Source organism: Aotus nancymaae, unplaced genomic scaffold (assembly GCF_030222135.1).
Source record: "Aotus nancymaae isolate 86718 unplaced genomic scaffold, 86718_ANA_hifiasm-v0.15.2.pri h1tg000067l, whole genome shotgun sequence".
NCBI lineage: Eukaryota > Metazoa > Chordata > Mammalia > Primates > Aotidae > Aotus > Aotus nancymaae.
In genome coordinates, this window is record NW_026988482.1 from 27,731,758 (window position 1) to 27,747,937 (window position 16,180).

Consider the following 16,180-nt stretch of genomic DNA (forward strand, 5'->3'; position numbering starts at 1 on the left):
GGTAACAGTTGTGGCTCTAGAGGGTCTAGCAGGGGAAATGCCAGAGGTCTAGCCAGCTGAGCTTCAGGAGGCGCCAGAGGCAGAGAACGGCAGAGGCCCAGCCGTCAAAGTGCAGACAGCCCAGGTGGCAGGTGCCAATCCTGGGAGAACACGCAGCCATGAGCATGACTCTCCCTACACACAGGGAAGCAGGACACAGGAAGAAGCCCTGGGCTGCCTTCCCAGCTGGCTGTCTTTCAAGAGGAGCTGGCCCTGACAGCAGTACTAGGCGAACAGCAGGGGAGAGATGAAACAGTAAACACTGCCTTCAGACACAGAGCCTCTCTCAACCTGAGAGAACATAATCCTGGGGGTTCTGCTCCCAGAGGCTATGGAAGTCACAAGGCTGCTTGTGCAACAGCAGCTGTGTTCCTGGAGCAGAGAGCAGGCACCGTGGGCATGAACATGACTGGCCCTGGGCCTGTCACTAAGGAAGACAATGGGGCACGCCAACCTTGGCATCACAGCCACGTGGGCTTGTCAGAAAAGCCAATCTCAGAGACCCCCTCCCGGGAGACACAGACCTTGAAGGCCTGGAGTGGGTCCTGGAAAGCCACGTTCTCACTTGCAACCCATTCCTCAGTCTGTGCCTCCCTCCTTTGGGACCAGCCAGGGAAGGCAGCTATGGTTCCAGCTTCTAAGTCAGATAAAAGGTATGATAGCCATACATCAAAATTCTGAGGCAGGTAGAATGAGGATCATGCTTGAGTCTGGGGTCAAGTGGGCACGGGGTAGGTGCAGGGTCCTGGGAGGGTGATCAGCAGCTGCAGAGTAGAGTAACAGTTCATGAGGACTGAAGGCCCCTTTCTGTGCACTCCAGGGACAGAAAAAGAACATGGGAGGGAGGGAGGGAGGGAGGGAGAGAGCACTGCCTTCTATGTGTGCTCCACCTGACCCCATGGGACCATCCATTTTTCTGAGCTGGCCTGACCTTGCCCTTTGAAGGCATGACTGAGGCCACGATTTTGGAGGTCCTCTAATTGCTCAGGACACCTTGCATTTAGCTGCTTTTCTCCCAGTTAGTGCAAAGTGTTCTCTCTCTGAGTAGATAAAACCCTGCCAGGGCGACCGGGCCGGGGTCTTGGTTTACTGACAGGTCTTGATCCTTGGCCCCTGGATACTGGCTCTGGGCAAGCAGATTTAAATAATGCATATTAATGCATGATAGGAGTTGCCCTTACTGGCCCTCTCTCTAGGTGTAGACACAGGAAGTTCGGGGCACTGAATGAGAGGATTATTAACATCCTAGTTATAGTTTGTGCATGAAGTTCTGAAGGATGATCATATCTAAAAGGAATTAATACAGTAATGAAAAAGAAATACATTATACCCCAGAACACTGCTCATGATCTCACCTGCAGGGTGCAGGCTGCAGAACGCCAGGGCTCACAGTGTAGCCTGGAGCACCAGACCCCCATGCCGCCACCCTCGCCCTGGGGCTGGAATTCATTTGTCTTGATCAGTACTGGAAATAATGGGTCAGCAGGAGGGGCCTGACTCAGTAATACTTGTCATATAGAATTCACCCTGACTGTCTTATTCTGAAGATAAAAAAAGTACATCTGTTGCACCTTATCTGCCACCAGTGCAATTCCCATGCGAGAAGTTACAGAAAGCTGCAAAGCAGCATTCTCTTCAGGGGCAAATGGCTCAACTGGATCACAGTTTTCTTCAAAGTCCGCCTCCTGCAGGTGGCCGGGTCAGGAGTCCCCAGCTAGCTTTCACCCACCCTTCAATCAACAAATCCTGAGAGCCCACTCTGGGTCAAGTATGTGCTGACCTGGGGCAGCGGGGAACAGTGTGATCACGACAGGCAAGATTCCCCCTAATTCACTCTGGGAAATGTGATCTGAAAACCCTCCTGGTTTCATTTCTTGAATTTCTCACTGAGTAGCATTTTTCCTTCTCTGAAAACCCAGACCACAGTGTTGACACAGAGAAAGCCACAACAACTCCAGGGCCACACCGTTTTCATCTGGTGCGTAACATCATCTCTCTCTCTCTTTTACAGAAGAAGTTCCATATTCCTGTGAAGGGTCAAATGGCTGCATCTCTTTTGCTGGGCCAGATGATTATTAACAATTAACAAATAAGACTTAGTTTGTTGGAGCATGCAACTCCAAAGGCCAATCACACTCAAAAGGAACGAGTACATTAGTGAAAGAGAAAATGCTGGTCACTATAAAATGATGAAAAAAACTATATTATTTTTAAAGGGCTTTTTGGCCTTCACTTAAAAATGAAACTCCTCCTCCACATTTCACATTCTGAATGAACACAAGTGTCTCACGCAGTGGCTCCCCCTGGTGCCTCACCTCCGGGGCTGCTGTCACTCCGCTGCAGAGCCCTCAGTGGGGCTCTTACACAGGATATGTGTTCCGCCCCCGGAACTGCCCATAGCTGGTCCAGGTGCCTCAGGCGTCCAGGTTCCCCTGGAGTCAAGTCGTTTTTTCAATGCGTCTGGGCACACCTAACTGAGTCCTGAGGAAATGGACCAGCTTGGTCTCCGTGAGGAATGCTGTCCCAAGCGTTGCTCCCAGACAGAAGGCCCCCAGGGCAATGTGTGCCAGTCTGGCTGGCCAGCCCCGCTCACAGCAGAGGAACACCTGGGTAAAGAAACCACTGTTGGTGTCCATTCCTCAGCCTGTGCCTCCCTCCTCTGGGACCAGCCAGGGAAGGCAGCTATGGTTCCAGCTTCTAAGTCAGATAAAAAGCATGACAGCCATACTGCAGGTCCATTCTCTCCCCACTGGCAACATTATCTTGTCACATCTATCAAAAGATGCTACCCTAGAGGCCTGGGGAGGGGACGGGGGAGCCAAACACCTGTCCAGTTGGGTTCAGGCAGGGCGGGAAGGGGAGGCCTAGAGGGAGGGACAGCGGGGCAGCAGCAGAAGCATGCGGCGTGGTGGCTCAGGGAGTCTCACCTCCGAAACAGCAGTGACCCCACCGCTGAGGGCAAATGCCCCAAGCAGGACCGGTGACAGGCGCAGGCCGGCCAGGGGCCTGTGGGGGCTCCTTCGGTAGTAGCGGTGGATGAAGCAAAGGCTCTGTGTGATCCGGATGCCCATGTTAAAGCAGTTGGCCAAGATGAAGCCAACGCTGCCACACCAACGGGTCAGGAGATAGGATAACACCAGGAATGAGGAGGACAGGGCCAGCATCACAAAATTGTACCTGGGAGAAGGAGACAGGCAAAGCAGGGCAGTGGAGACCTCGCCCCGGACAAGGCCGCTACCAAAACAGCAGCCACAAACATCAGCTCACAGAAAGAACCTGAGTTCCCAGAATCCAGGGTTTCATAACATCGAATGCTACACGGAGACCATGGAAATGTCTCTGTCCCCTTACCCTGAACAGAAGGGTAAGAAACAACTCAAGAGTTGTATGTGTATTGAAGATAATAATTGGTTAGTTAAGTGACACTTTGGGATCAAAACACATGAAAACTCTGTTCAGCCCAAGTCCTCAATGTGATATACAAGAATGTGACCGGATAATAATTATGTATTGGAAGCTAACTGTGTGACAGGCCCTGTGAGGAGTGCTGGGGGCACACTGGTGAATGAACACACATCCCTTGGGAAATGCAGCACCCAGCAACCTTGGGCAGTAGACCCCATTCAATTCAAATGACTGGCCTCCAAAACGACATGGGAACTGAAACCACAGCCTGGATCACCTCTGCTGTTTTCCAAACTCTTACATAGCCTCACTCCCACTCTCTGTATCTCTAGAGCTCTGCGGACCCTGGTGCTGAATGGATTATACTACTCCTTGCATTTCTCTGATTTCAAAGTGGAACATCACTTAGTTATCTTCAGTTCTCCACAAAGAAAACAGATTCTCAGCAAACACAAAATAGCTACCATAGTCCTCCAAAATGCTTGTATAGCCAAGAACAGAATCCTCCAGCCTCTGGTTTCTGCCTCGCACCAAGCAGGAACTCTAAGTATATATAGCCACTGAGGGAACAAAACTTTTGACGTCCTCAAGCTGTGTCTGCTGGGTTAGGAAACCTCAGAGGCCACCACCCAGGTTCTGCACATGAAGGGTGGTAAGAAAGACACTGTGCGCCTGTAATCCCAGTGCTTTGGGAGGCTGAGGTGGTGGGAGGATTGCCTGAGGCCCAGGAGTTCGAGATCAGCCTGGACAATATAGCTAGTGGACCCTCGTCTCTACGAAAACCATTAAAAATTACCCAGGGATGGTGGCACACACCTGCAGCTACTCGGGAGGCTGAAGTGGAAGGATCACTTGAGCCTAAGAGTTTCAGATCAGCCTGGGCAACATTATGAGACCCTGTCTCTACAAAAAATTAAAAAATTAGCTGTGATGCATACCTGTCATCACAGCTACTTGGGAGGCTGAGAGAAGAGGATGGCTTGAGCCCAGGAGTTCAAGGCTACAGTGAGCTATGATCATGCCACTGTACCCTAGCCTGGGCAACAGAGGAACACCCTGTCTCAAAAAACAGTAATGACTTAAAACTGCATATGGCGGCCGGGCATGGTGGCTCATGCCTGTAACCCCAGCACTTTGGGAGGTCAAGGCAGGCAGATCATGAGGTCGGGACATTGAGACCAGCCTGGCTAACATGGTGAAACCCTGTCTCTACTAAAAATACAAAAAATTAGCTGGGGATGGTTGCATGTGCCTGTAGTCCCAGGTACTCGGGAGGCTGAGGCAGGAGAATCACTTGAACCCAGGAGGCAGTGGTTGCAGTGAGTTGAGATCGCACCACTGCACTCCAGTCTGGGTGACAGAGCAAGACTTCATTTCAAAAAAAAAAAGCAAAAGCATATGGCTGGCCTCACTGCCAGAGTTCCTGATTCTGCAGGTGTGGGAAGAGGTCCTAGAACTTGGCCAGTACCCAAGAACTACGCTTGTAATCTCAGGGCACTGGAGGCTGAGGCAGGAGAATTGCTTGAGGCCAAGAGTTTGAGAGCAGCCTGTACAACACAGTGAGATCATGTTTCTGCCAAAAAGAAAAAAGAAGGCAAGCCACTGCATCCCCCAAATGCCCAGGTATACACACACACACACACACACACACATACACACTCATGTTTCTGCCAAAAAGAAAAAAGAAGGCAAACCACTGCATCCCCCAAATGCCCAGGTATACACACACACACACACACACACACACACACACACACACACACACTCTCTCACTCATGTTTCTGCCAAAAAGAAAAAAGAAGGCAAGCCACTGCATCCCCCAAATGCCCAGGTATACACACACACACACACACACACACACACACACTCTCTCTCTCTCTCTCTCTCTCTCTCATGTTTCTGCCAAAAAGAAAAAAGGCAAGCCACTGCATCCCCCAAATGCCCAGGTACACACACACACACACACACACACACACACACACACACACACACACAGTACTCCAACAGGAGAGAGTTCCAGACAGACAGACAGACAGACAGACAGACAGACACACACACACACACACACACACACACCCCATACTTCAACAGGAGAGAGTTCCAGAGAGGGAGTTTATTTGCTTCTCAGTCCAGAGAGAGTCTCTTTTAATGAAGTACAAGAGGTGCCTCACGGGAAGTTTTCTCACTACTAAAGAGTGATCAGAATGGTCAACTTCAGAACGAGCCACTCAAGTGGGACCCGTCATAGACAGTACTTTGGCTTCTTTTCCACAAAGCAGCAGAGATACGTAACCTATTTTTCAGAAACTATCTCAGAAAGGTCTACTATACCAATCCTTGGAGTTTAAGTCATAGATTCATAAACTTTCAGTCATTCTTCCCCAACTCCAAGTAAAATAACAAAAGCGAATAACCAATAGTTAATTCAGGCTAATTCAAGCAGAGATGCATTCAACAGCACAGCCTCTTTGGCATGGCCATCTGAGAGGAGCTAAGGATAGGGTCCACTGTCTGTCACTAGAAGAGGGCTCTGCAGCTGCTGAGCTTTCCAGAATTCACAAATTTATAGCCTTAAAGGCATAATTCACTTCAGGAAAAAAATGAGAATTTTAAAAATGCAATTAAAATATCACTTTTTAAATCAAAGCAAAATTATTAATAAGTGACAAAATGACTATCATATAAGATTTGGTTAACATAAACAGTAAATTATTTATGAATACTCATTTCTCCATGGTCCCAAGAAGATCCTGGACTTAACATCAGGCTTATTAAAAGATGGATTGGCCGGGCACAGTGGCTCATGCCTGTAATCCTAGCATTTGGGAGGCTAAGGTGGGTGCATTGCTTGAGCCCAGGAGTTGGAGACCAGCCTGGGCAACATGGTGCCCAGAGACTCCATCTCTACCAAAAACTACAAAAATTAGCTGGGCATGGAAGTACACACCTGTACTCCCAGCTGCTCAGGAGGCTGAGGTGGAAGGATCAATTGAGCCTAAGAGGTCAGGGCTGTAGTGAGCTATGATTGTACCACTGCACTTCAGCCTGGGAGACAGAGTGAGATCCTGTCTCAAAAAAAGAAAAAAAAAGGATAGATGGTCAGGGATATCAACTGTAGCACCACCTGAAGCAGCCCCCAGCAGGTGCTAGTTGAATACATCAAGGCACAGCCATACAATGGAGCCTTCACAGCCAAGAAAAGGATGGCACTGATGTCTTACGTGCCAAAGTGAGATGATCGTACCCATCATTCATTTGACAGTTATGGAGTCTGCTTTGGCACTCAAAGCCCAACAAATCAGGCAAACGAGCTGTTAACCTTGGGCCTTTACACAACTGATCCCTCTGCCTAGAAGGCTCTGCCCCCATCTTAGACCATCTTCTTGGTCATCCTAAATGCCGCTGTGCTATAGGGGCCTGCCCAGCACACGCAATCTAAAAGGCCCCTACCACTCACTATATACCCCTGTTTTCATTCTCAGCACATCACATTTTCTTACTAGTTTACTTGTTTGCTATCCGTCTCCCCATCATCAGCTCTAGGAGAGCAGGGATCCCATCTATCTTACTCATTGGTGTATTCCTAGAGCTTCAAACAATGCCTATTAGAGAGCAGATGCTCAAAAGTATTTGTGAAATCAAAGAAAGAAAATTAGACAGCCTTAACAACAAAAATTCTTCAACAAGGCATAATGAAAAATCCATCAATCAGATTCTATATATATTATGAGGTTATTTTAAAAAGCAACCAGGCTGGGCATGGTGGCTCAAGCCTATGACCAGTACCTTAGAACTACGCTTGTAATCCCAGGGCATTGGAGATGCACCCTACTTTGGGAGGCTGAGACAGGCAGATCACCTGAGGTCAGAAGTTCAAGACCAGCCTGGCCAACATGGTGATACTCTGTCTGTACTAAAAAAAAAAAATAAATAAAAAAAAAATAAAAAAAAAAAAGCTGGGTATGGTGGTGCACCTGTAATCCCAGCTACTTGGGAGGCTGAGTCAAAAGAATCGCTTAAACCCAGGAGGCGGAGGTTGCAGTGAGCCAAGATCGTGTCATTGTACTCTAGCCTGGGTCACAGAGAGAGACTGTCTCAAATAAAAAAAAAAAAAAAGAAACTGTAATTCAAAGGATGTTTTAATATTTCATATCCAACCAAATGCTCTTTTTTTTTTTTTTTGAGACAGTCTTCTGTTGCTCAGGCTGGAGTGCAATGGCATGATGGCATGATCTAGGCTCACCACAACCTCCACCTCCTAGGGTCAAGTGATTCTTGTGCCTCAGCCTCCTGAGTAGCTGGGATTATAGGTGTGTACCTCTACACCCCGCTAATTTTTGTATTTTTAGTAGAGATGATGTTTCACCACGTTGGCCAGGCTGGTCTCGAACTTCTGATTTCAGGTGATCTGCCCACCTTGGCCTCCCAAAGTGCTGGGATTACAGGTGTGAGCCACCATGCCTGGCCTAAATGCTCTAATTCTATTCAGAAAAACACTGCTTAACCTGAAGTGGATTAAGTAAAAAGCCTGCTTTTTTCTATTCAGAATCTGAAATGTCCAGTGTAAAGTCATTATAATTGATTCTAACAGTTAACTAAGCTATCCAATTCCATAAAAATCATTGCTAGAGTTTTATGTCTGTTAAAATTCACAGGGTTAAAAAAAAATGCTGATGTCTGTGATGAGCCCAGGTGCTCCATGTGCTCAGACCAGGGCCACAGGTGCTGGGCCAGGCACCCAGAGAGAAATGGAGCTGTTGTGTTTCATACATGTCTGAAAACCGCACTTAACGTCACATTTTACTCTTCGGGAAGGTGAGTTTCCTCACATGGGAACTGTACTAGAAGGTACTCTGGGCTCTGTTTTTCTCTGTCTTGACTAATACCATGAAAATAATTTTCCAGATGTTTATATACTATCAAAATTCCATTACAACTAACTTAAACAGTTGTTTCTTTTGGTTCGATACACTATAAGAGAAAAGAAAGCAACCAGCCGCTATCCATGTTCCTTCACACAATTTGGTTGCAATTTATAAAAACATTTTAAATGGGTTTGGTGTTGATTTACCCCTTCAACACTAACACTTAAGTTGCCATAACAAAATTCCCTTCAAGGACATATACTCTTAGTCCTGCTCTTTCCATTCTGACACAGTGCCTCATTTCGCATGTTTCAAATTATATTTTAAAGTTATTCAATGTTAGAAGCAGGTTTCAAATAAAAACATTATATTTTCAAAGCTAAATTGAAATAGACTTTTTCATCCATGGGGAAAGAAGAGGATAGATTCAAAGCAGTTCTACTCCACAGCTATAAATTTAACTATCTGAGGCAAAAACCATGTCTAGACCACTATTTTAAAACTATGGGTTGTGACCTACTAGTAGTCTGGGAAATCAATTTAGAGGGTAATGGCTTGGCAGTTTTGAAAAACAAAATAGAAGAGAGACCAGAAAGCATCAGTGTGTCATGTGCATTCCTGCTTTGTGAACTCATGTCTCAGCCACACACACCTAAGTGCGACCTGGGTCACAGTGCTCACAGTTATTTTTACTGTGACAGCTGGTCTGGGGCAGCAGTTTCCAAAGCCCTAGAATCAGAATTGCCTAGATCTGTGTAATAAACAGATTCCCTGGCTCAAGTCTTCTAAGATTCTAATTCAGCTGGGCTGCAGGGGGACCAGAAATTCCTAGGAGAATCTCATCAGTCTGGACTGAACCTGCTGGTCTGGACTCTAGTTCTCAGCCACTTGTGTAGCAAACAAAGTCCCCAAGCTTTTACGTGAGCCAGCCCAGGAAGAGACGCACACAGAGGAAGGGGAAGAGTCCCCAGCTGAGATACTCCCTCCCCATCCCACCCCACGGCCAGGCCTCTGAGGACCCTTACCAGCACTCAAGATTATAGAGGCAGCATGAAAACCCCCATGGGATCCTGGCTTCATGAGGCAGTGGGAAAATGAGGGCCAGTCCCCCCATCATCTATGCCTGCCCTTTCTACGATTTCTCTCTCTTCTCCTCAGTGTTATCCTCTAGTGTTGCCTTAAGACGTTGTCTTACTTTTTTTGGCATTTGGTACACAAGAGGTGGATGATCCTGGGTGTAGGCCAAATGCACTTAACCAGGAAGGGTTCACAGCAGAATCACTGAGGAGCATTCAAAAAACACACATATGTCTAGGAGCCTGCTGAGACCATGGTGTGGTGGGAGAGAAAGGGGCAGAAGGAGAGTGGCCAAGAATCTGCATTTCTAACAAGCTCCAGGGGGGATTTTAACTCACAATCAGTATTAAGAACCACTGGCAGGGATTCTAGGATAGGAATCCTGATCTGGAGTCAGCAGTTGAGAAAAATCACGGTAAGATGTATAAGTGCATTTGGGCTTTTCTCAGGAGAGGTGTCATAGAATCCCTGAGATTCTCAAAGACCCACCAATCAGATTATCAGGGGTAGGAATCTGCATCTTGAAGAAGTTCCTTAGTAACTTACTGGAGGACCACTCTTCTGGGGTAAGCAAGGAGGTGGAGGAATGGAAATCTAGCTTGTCTGGCGCCTAACTCTGCAAACCTGGACTAAAATAACCTTTCAGGGCTGATGTTTCTCCCTCCACAAAGGGAGGCAAAGAGTAGTTGCTGCCTTCCAGCCCTACGGTGGGGAGCACTTACTGAACCTGACAGTGCTAGAGATCCCAGGGAAGCAACACACTGGTGGACTAAGTGTTGCCTATAAAACAGCCATCTGTAAATGCATGTTCAGAATGAAAAGCAAAAAGCTTGACAAGTTCCTACATTTTGGCTAAAGGCCATGATTAAAGGTGTACCTGCTAGGTTACCCACCTGTCGACCTCCTCTTTACTCATGGCAGCAAATGTGAAACACTCTGTCACTCCGTTGATGGCAAGCAGGAGAACATAGAGACAGTAGGAACGCAGTAAAACAGGACCTACAAAGGAAACAACTAATTGAGACTCCAGAGCCCAATCAGAAAGCCCACATGTAACCTCAGCTCTGCTGAGTGCCCAGAGAGTACCAGAACCAGGCCATGAGACCTGCTGATATCTGCAATGGGCAGACTGCATGCTGGAGCCCAGGGTCTTAATTGTCTAGAAGGATTCCCAACATTCTATGGCATTGACTAAATAATCAGCAAAAAAACAAAGGATAGGCCAGGCACGGTGGCTCATGCCTGTAATCCTAGCACTTTGGGAGGCCAAGGCAGGCAGACTGCTAGAGCCCAGAAGTTCGAGATCAGCCTGGGCAACATGGTGAAACCCCGTCTCTACCAAAAATACTAAAATTAGCTGTGTGTGATGGTGCATGCCTGTAGTCCCAGCTACTCGGGAGGCTGAGGTGGGAGGATCACCTGAGTCTGGAGAGGTCAGAGCTGCAGTGAGCCATGATAGTGCCACTGCACTACAGCCTGAGTGACAGAACAAGACCCTATCTCAAAAAAAATAATTATGAATAAATGTACAGATCTCTTACTGGACAAATAAAAGCTTATCTGGCTAGTAAGCAAGTCTGTTCACTTTTTTCATCGGCTTGAACAGGCCTTCTAGTTTGAACTCAAAGTCACTAGTGACCCTGCATGTTAAGGGAATCTCAGTTGAACAGGTCCTGAAGAAAACACCTTTAAGAAAGGCCCAGGGCCCAGGACAAGCAGAAAATTACACAAATCCAAAGTGAGAACTATTTGCTTTTAAAACAAAGTAATACAATTCTATTGCTAACAAGCTTTGGAAAAATCTGCCAACCAGAGAACAGGAAGCTTACAAATGGGACTGATTCCCCTCTTTTAAGGGGGCCACAATCAAGCACCTAATAAATATACACCTAACCTACGACCCAGCAATTGCACCCCTAGGTACACATCCAACAGAAATCGACACACATGTTCACAAAAACACTTGTACAAAACATCTGTAGCAGTTTTATTCATAACAGGCAAAACTGACCATCAACAGAAGAAAGAAGAAACAAACTGTGGGCCATCCGTACAAAGGAATACTTAGCAAGAAAAGATAATAAAATCCCTTATCTATGCAAAACCATGGAAGAATCTCAAAAACTTTATACTGAAGGAAATATGCCAAATGCAAGAGCATACATGCTGCATTTCATTGATATGAAATTCTTTTTAAAAGAAATACTAATCCATGGTGATAGAAATCAGATTTCTCCAGATTTCTCTTCGCCTCTGAGGTGGAGTGGGGCGGTTGACTGGAAAGGGTCCCAAAAGAACTTTCTGGGGTCATAGAAATATTCTATATGTGAATCTGGTTGGTAATTATATGGGTTTCTTTGTATGTATTTGTCAAAACTTATCAAACTGTACTCTTAAGAGAACAGCGTTTTACTTTATGTAAATTATACCTCAACAAAGAAAAAAAACTTAACCACTAAAAGAAAAGGAGGGGGGACTGAAGTTCTGGAGTCTGAGAATCTGGAACTCATTCAGGGTTTATGAAAGCTGTTTCATATAAAAGATCTCCATGCAGTGGGGACCCTAAACAGTTTTATGGCAGTTATAAAATTATAAAGGAACACTAACAGGGCAGCCCTGATGCCCAACAAAAAACCATTTTCCACTGCCCTGTCTCGGATTCCACGTTTATCACGTCACATTGCATTTGGCCTGTCAAGCCGCTGCAGGAAGTAGCCTGGCCCCCACCCCAGCTAATGGTGACTCCAGGAAGAGAGGCAGGGACCATGCTCTGCACCCGGGAGGCTCAAGTCTATGCTCAAGTGTGGCTCAAGTGTGGCTCAAGTGTGCCTCCTGCTTCTCCCCATCCTCCTCTCCCTGGCAGAAGCAGAGGAGTGGGGAGCCTCCTTACCACTGAACACTAACGGCACAGGTGGGCCCCTCTGTAGGTGAACAGTGAGCTGTTGTGAGGCACAGAGAACAATACAAACTCCGGCACAAAGCAGTGACTCAAGTAAAGGGTTTTGCGTTCATTTGGGGAATTCAAGAACGGAACCAACCTTTGATTGTAGACTGAATTGAGGGGTGTTTTAGGTTGAATTGTCCCCCCAAAATAGATATGTTGATGTCCTGACCGGTGGTGCCTCAGAATCTGACCTTATTTGGAAACAGGGTCTTCATGAAGAAAACTGAGTTAAAATGCGGTCATTAGGGTGGGCACTGATCCAATATGACAGGTGTCCTTATAAAAAGGGGAAACTTGGCCAGGTACAGTGGCTCACGCTCGTAATCCCAGCACTTTGGGAGGCCAAAGAGGGGCAGATCACCTGAGGTCAGGAGTTTGAGACCAGCCTGGCCAACTTGGTGGAACTCTGTCTCTACTAAATATACAAAAAATTAGCTGGGTGTGGTGGCAGGCGCCTGTAATCCCAGCCTGTAAACCTGTGAAGTGGGAGTTTCTTGAACATGGGAGATTGCAGTGAGCCAAAATTGCGTCACCATGCTCCAGCCTGGGCAACAGTGAGGCTCCGTCTCAAAAAAAAAAAAAGTTAGGGGAAACTTGCATGCAGAGGCAGACATGCGCAGGGGGATGACGATGTGAAGACAGAGAGAACACAGCCGTGTGACTGCAGTGCTGCAGCTCCAAGTCAAGGAACGCCACGATGCCAGCAACCACTAGAAACTAGAAGAGGCAGGAAGGGGCCTCCCATCGAACCTTCAGAGAGAACATGGCCCTGGCCATCACTTGATTGTACACTTCTGGCCCCCAGAATTGACAGACAATATGTTCTGCTGTTTAAAGCCACCCAGTCCATGGTACTTTGTCATGGCAAAGTACCTAATTAAGCCCTAACATGTTAACATGTCTTAGTTAAGTCAAGGGGATAGATAACTAAGACAAGGGGATAGAGAAGGAAAAAGTAAAAAGTAGAGGGGCAGGAGAGAAGCACCTAAGAGAGAAATGTGAGAAATCTTGGGGAAATTCTGTGAACGTTTGGGTTTCGCTTACGAACAGAAAAGCTAGATTTTGTTCTGTGAGTTATCAAGAAAAAAGAAAAGAAAAAGCAAAGCTAGGTGTGAGAAGGATTTCTAAGAAAAGCCTCCAGAACACTTAGCCCCTAATGAAATACACTGCTAATCCCAAACAATAGAAGAGAAGCCACACCCCTAGACAAAGGCCTGTCTGCTGTGTCCGAGTCGCTCATTTGGAGACGGCCAGTACAGCTCACAAGTAAGTCCACTTCCAGGGTGAAGACAGACAAGTACACAACTGGGGACAACTGGGATGGCAGTGTTGCAAGTTCCACTTTCAAAACTAAGATGATGGGGCTGAGTCATGATAAAGATGGGACAGCCCCCTCCTTGTGGCAACGCCTGTGACTGTGTGACATTAAAGGCGGCTCCTTCGTGATTGCTTTCTAAGGGGGCAGAGCTGCTATAGGATAGCTGAGTTCCCAATCTCTGCCCATAAACTTACTAATGCCTTCCTAATGAGGCCTCCCTGCAGCTGCCTGATGGAAATGTTCTTCTCACAGCACAAGCCCCAGGGAGCTGCAAACCCCTTCATTCGTTTCACAGCAGGTGTTTCTCCAAACTTCATGACCTTTGCTCTGGTATATAAACTTGGCCCTTCTTCCCCTAACACCAAAAGTTTGGGCCCCATTACAGTGGAGACTAAAACATCCTAGTGAACTTGTAAAATGGCATTTGACAAAGCCTTTTATATTGAGATGGGGCAGCAGAAAGAAGTCCTCAGGGTTCCTGTCCAGTGACCTGAGAAATTAAAAACATCTTTGCAAAACCCAACATGAAACACTACAAATGGACTGCCAGCTTACAGCCCAGCACATTTTAAAACTGGTGAAGTCCCCAAGGCCTAACAAGTGCTGTGAGATGCTCAGCGGCCTGGTGTTTCAAAATTAGACACATTCAATACTTTTCTTCTTCAAAAACCGAGAGTCTGGATTAAATATACCATTTTATTTGCAGAGATCAATTTTATTCGCTGCAAATGGCTCTGGGTTATCCTTCAGAGGCTTTTATGCACCAGGCTGGGAGATTTATGTGGCATTTACTATCTTCAAATGTGTTTAGTATCAAGCGGAGACTCATTACCGCCTGCCCTCTGCCTTCCTCCCTCACCCCAAAGGGAGTACAGGAAGCGCTTGGCAAAACATATTCTAGGCCCAAGAGGAAAGTCAACGGCAAGGAGGAGTCCTAATAACTTCTCCAAGTGAGGCTGGGGAAGCTGATCGCCCCGGCACCAATGTCCCTGCCTATACCTTGAGTGTGTGTCTGAACTTGAATGAGGGGAACAGTCCCACAGCCCCTGCCACCAGTTTTCCCTACATTGACACAGTTTTCAACGGTGTGTGCTCAAGTTCTTGAATTTCATGACTCTTCTATTTCTGTTGGGAAATCAGAACAAATTCAGAAAAACTCTTGTGCATACCTGATCCTGAGCTAAGCATGGCCCCTCCATAGATATCCAGAGCCAGCTGAGAATAGGCAAAGCCAAAAACAGTGATGGTCAGGCCGGACAGCAGGGCCAGCTTGAGCAGGGACTCCAAGACTGCAGCGGCCACAGCAACATCCTCCTGGGGCCAGGGGGAGAGGGAAGGAAGTTGGATGAATCATGAGCTGAAGAAAACCTTCACCCTTCATCTCTGGCCTTCTTCCTTCACTGCTTTACAGTTCACTCTTCCAAAAGGGTGATGGAGATCACTGCTTTTTTGGTAGCGTGTTTGTTTTCATGTCAATTAGCAAATGAAGGAAAAAGTGTGTCTCCTTAGCTGGTAAGGGAGAGGGTTAGTTTTCAATTCACTTGGGATAAATTGTTTCAAATATTGCTTAGGAAATACTGACTTTCCCCTCTGATATTTATTATTTTTTAAAAAAACAGAAATAGAGGAGGGTGTCTCACTATGTTGACCAGGCTGATCTCAAACTCCTGGCCTCAAGCAATCTTCTGGCCTTGGTCTCCCAAAGCATGAGGATGACAGGAGTGAGCCACTGCACCAGGTCACTAATATTTATTCTTAAATGTGCAGCAAGTTTTCCTGTATGCTAGCCAGCTCTGGGCTTCTCCTGCTAAACATCCCAAAATTCTGATGTTACTGTCAATGTACTCTTAGGAAAATATTCCTAAATCAGACTGAGTACCAGATTAGCTCATTTTGAGATATTGTGCATAAACTGTATTTTATTAAATATCTTCTAAGACATGCAAGAAGCTGAACTAGCTTTTTGTTCTAAGAAAGTCAGACATTTTCAGTGGTTTTGGAAAAAGTGAAGCTCCTAGACCAAATACTCCTAAATTAAAATCTCCTCTTCTGTATCTACCAGCCCGAGTATATATAATCTCACAGTCAGAGTGTAGCTGAGCATGTCCCAGTAGTAAGAAGTTAAAACAACTGGTGTGGTAAGTGAAACCCAACAACGACATCCTCTCCTCCCTATGCCCTCAATTAGCCTGGCTCCAACTTCTGCATCCTTTGGCTCTTGAGACTCTGAGGATAGGAGAGGCAACCTCATTCTTATGTCTAAGACTAGCCCATGGCTGGGTGTCTGCAGGACTCTGGGGACAGCTTTAGAGAGTCCTGAGAGGGCTGGATCAAGAAGAAGGTCACATGGCTGGGCATGGTGGCTCAAGACTGTAATCCTAGCACTTTGGGAGGCTGAAGCAGGCAGATTGCCTGAGGTCAGGAGTTTGAGACCAGCTTGCCCGACATGGCAAAACCCCCTCTACTAAAAATACAAAAATTAGCTGGGTATGGTGGCATATGCCTATAGTTCCAGCTACTCGGGAGGCTGAG

General features: G+C 46.6%; 1 protein-coding gene across 5 annotated transcripts in view; it reads right to left on the reverse strand.

The window, feature by feature from the left end:
• Positions 1-1,992: 1,992 nt before the first annotated feature.
• Positions 1,993-16,180, reverse strand: part of RFT1 (RFT1 homolog) — a 37,991-nt gene continuing 23,803 nt past the window's right edge. For all 5 annotated transcript variants that reach the window (XM_012460726.2, XM_012460723.2, XM_012460722.3 and 2 more), the window contains 4 exons: positions 14,818-14,962; positions 10,280-10,385; positions 2,967-3,216; positions 1,993-2,645 (listed from right to left, as the gene is read on the reverse strand). In XM_012460726.2, the coding sequence (XP_012316149.1) occupies positions 2,478-2,645; positions 2,967-3,216; positions 10,280-10,385; positions 14,818-14,962 (669 nt within the window). In that variant the 3' untranslated portion in view covers positions 1,993-2,477. The remainder of the gene's footprint in view (positions 2,646-2,966; positions 3,217-10,279; positions 10,386-14,817; positions 14,963-16,180) is intronic.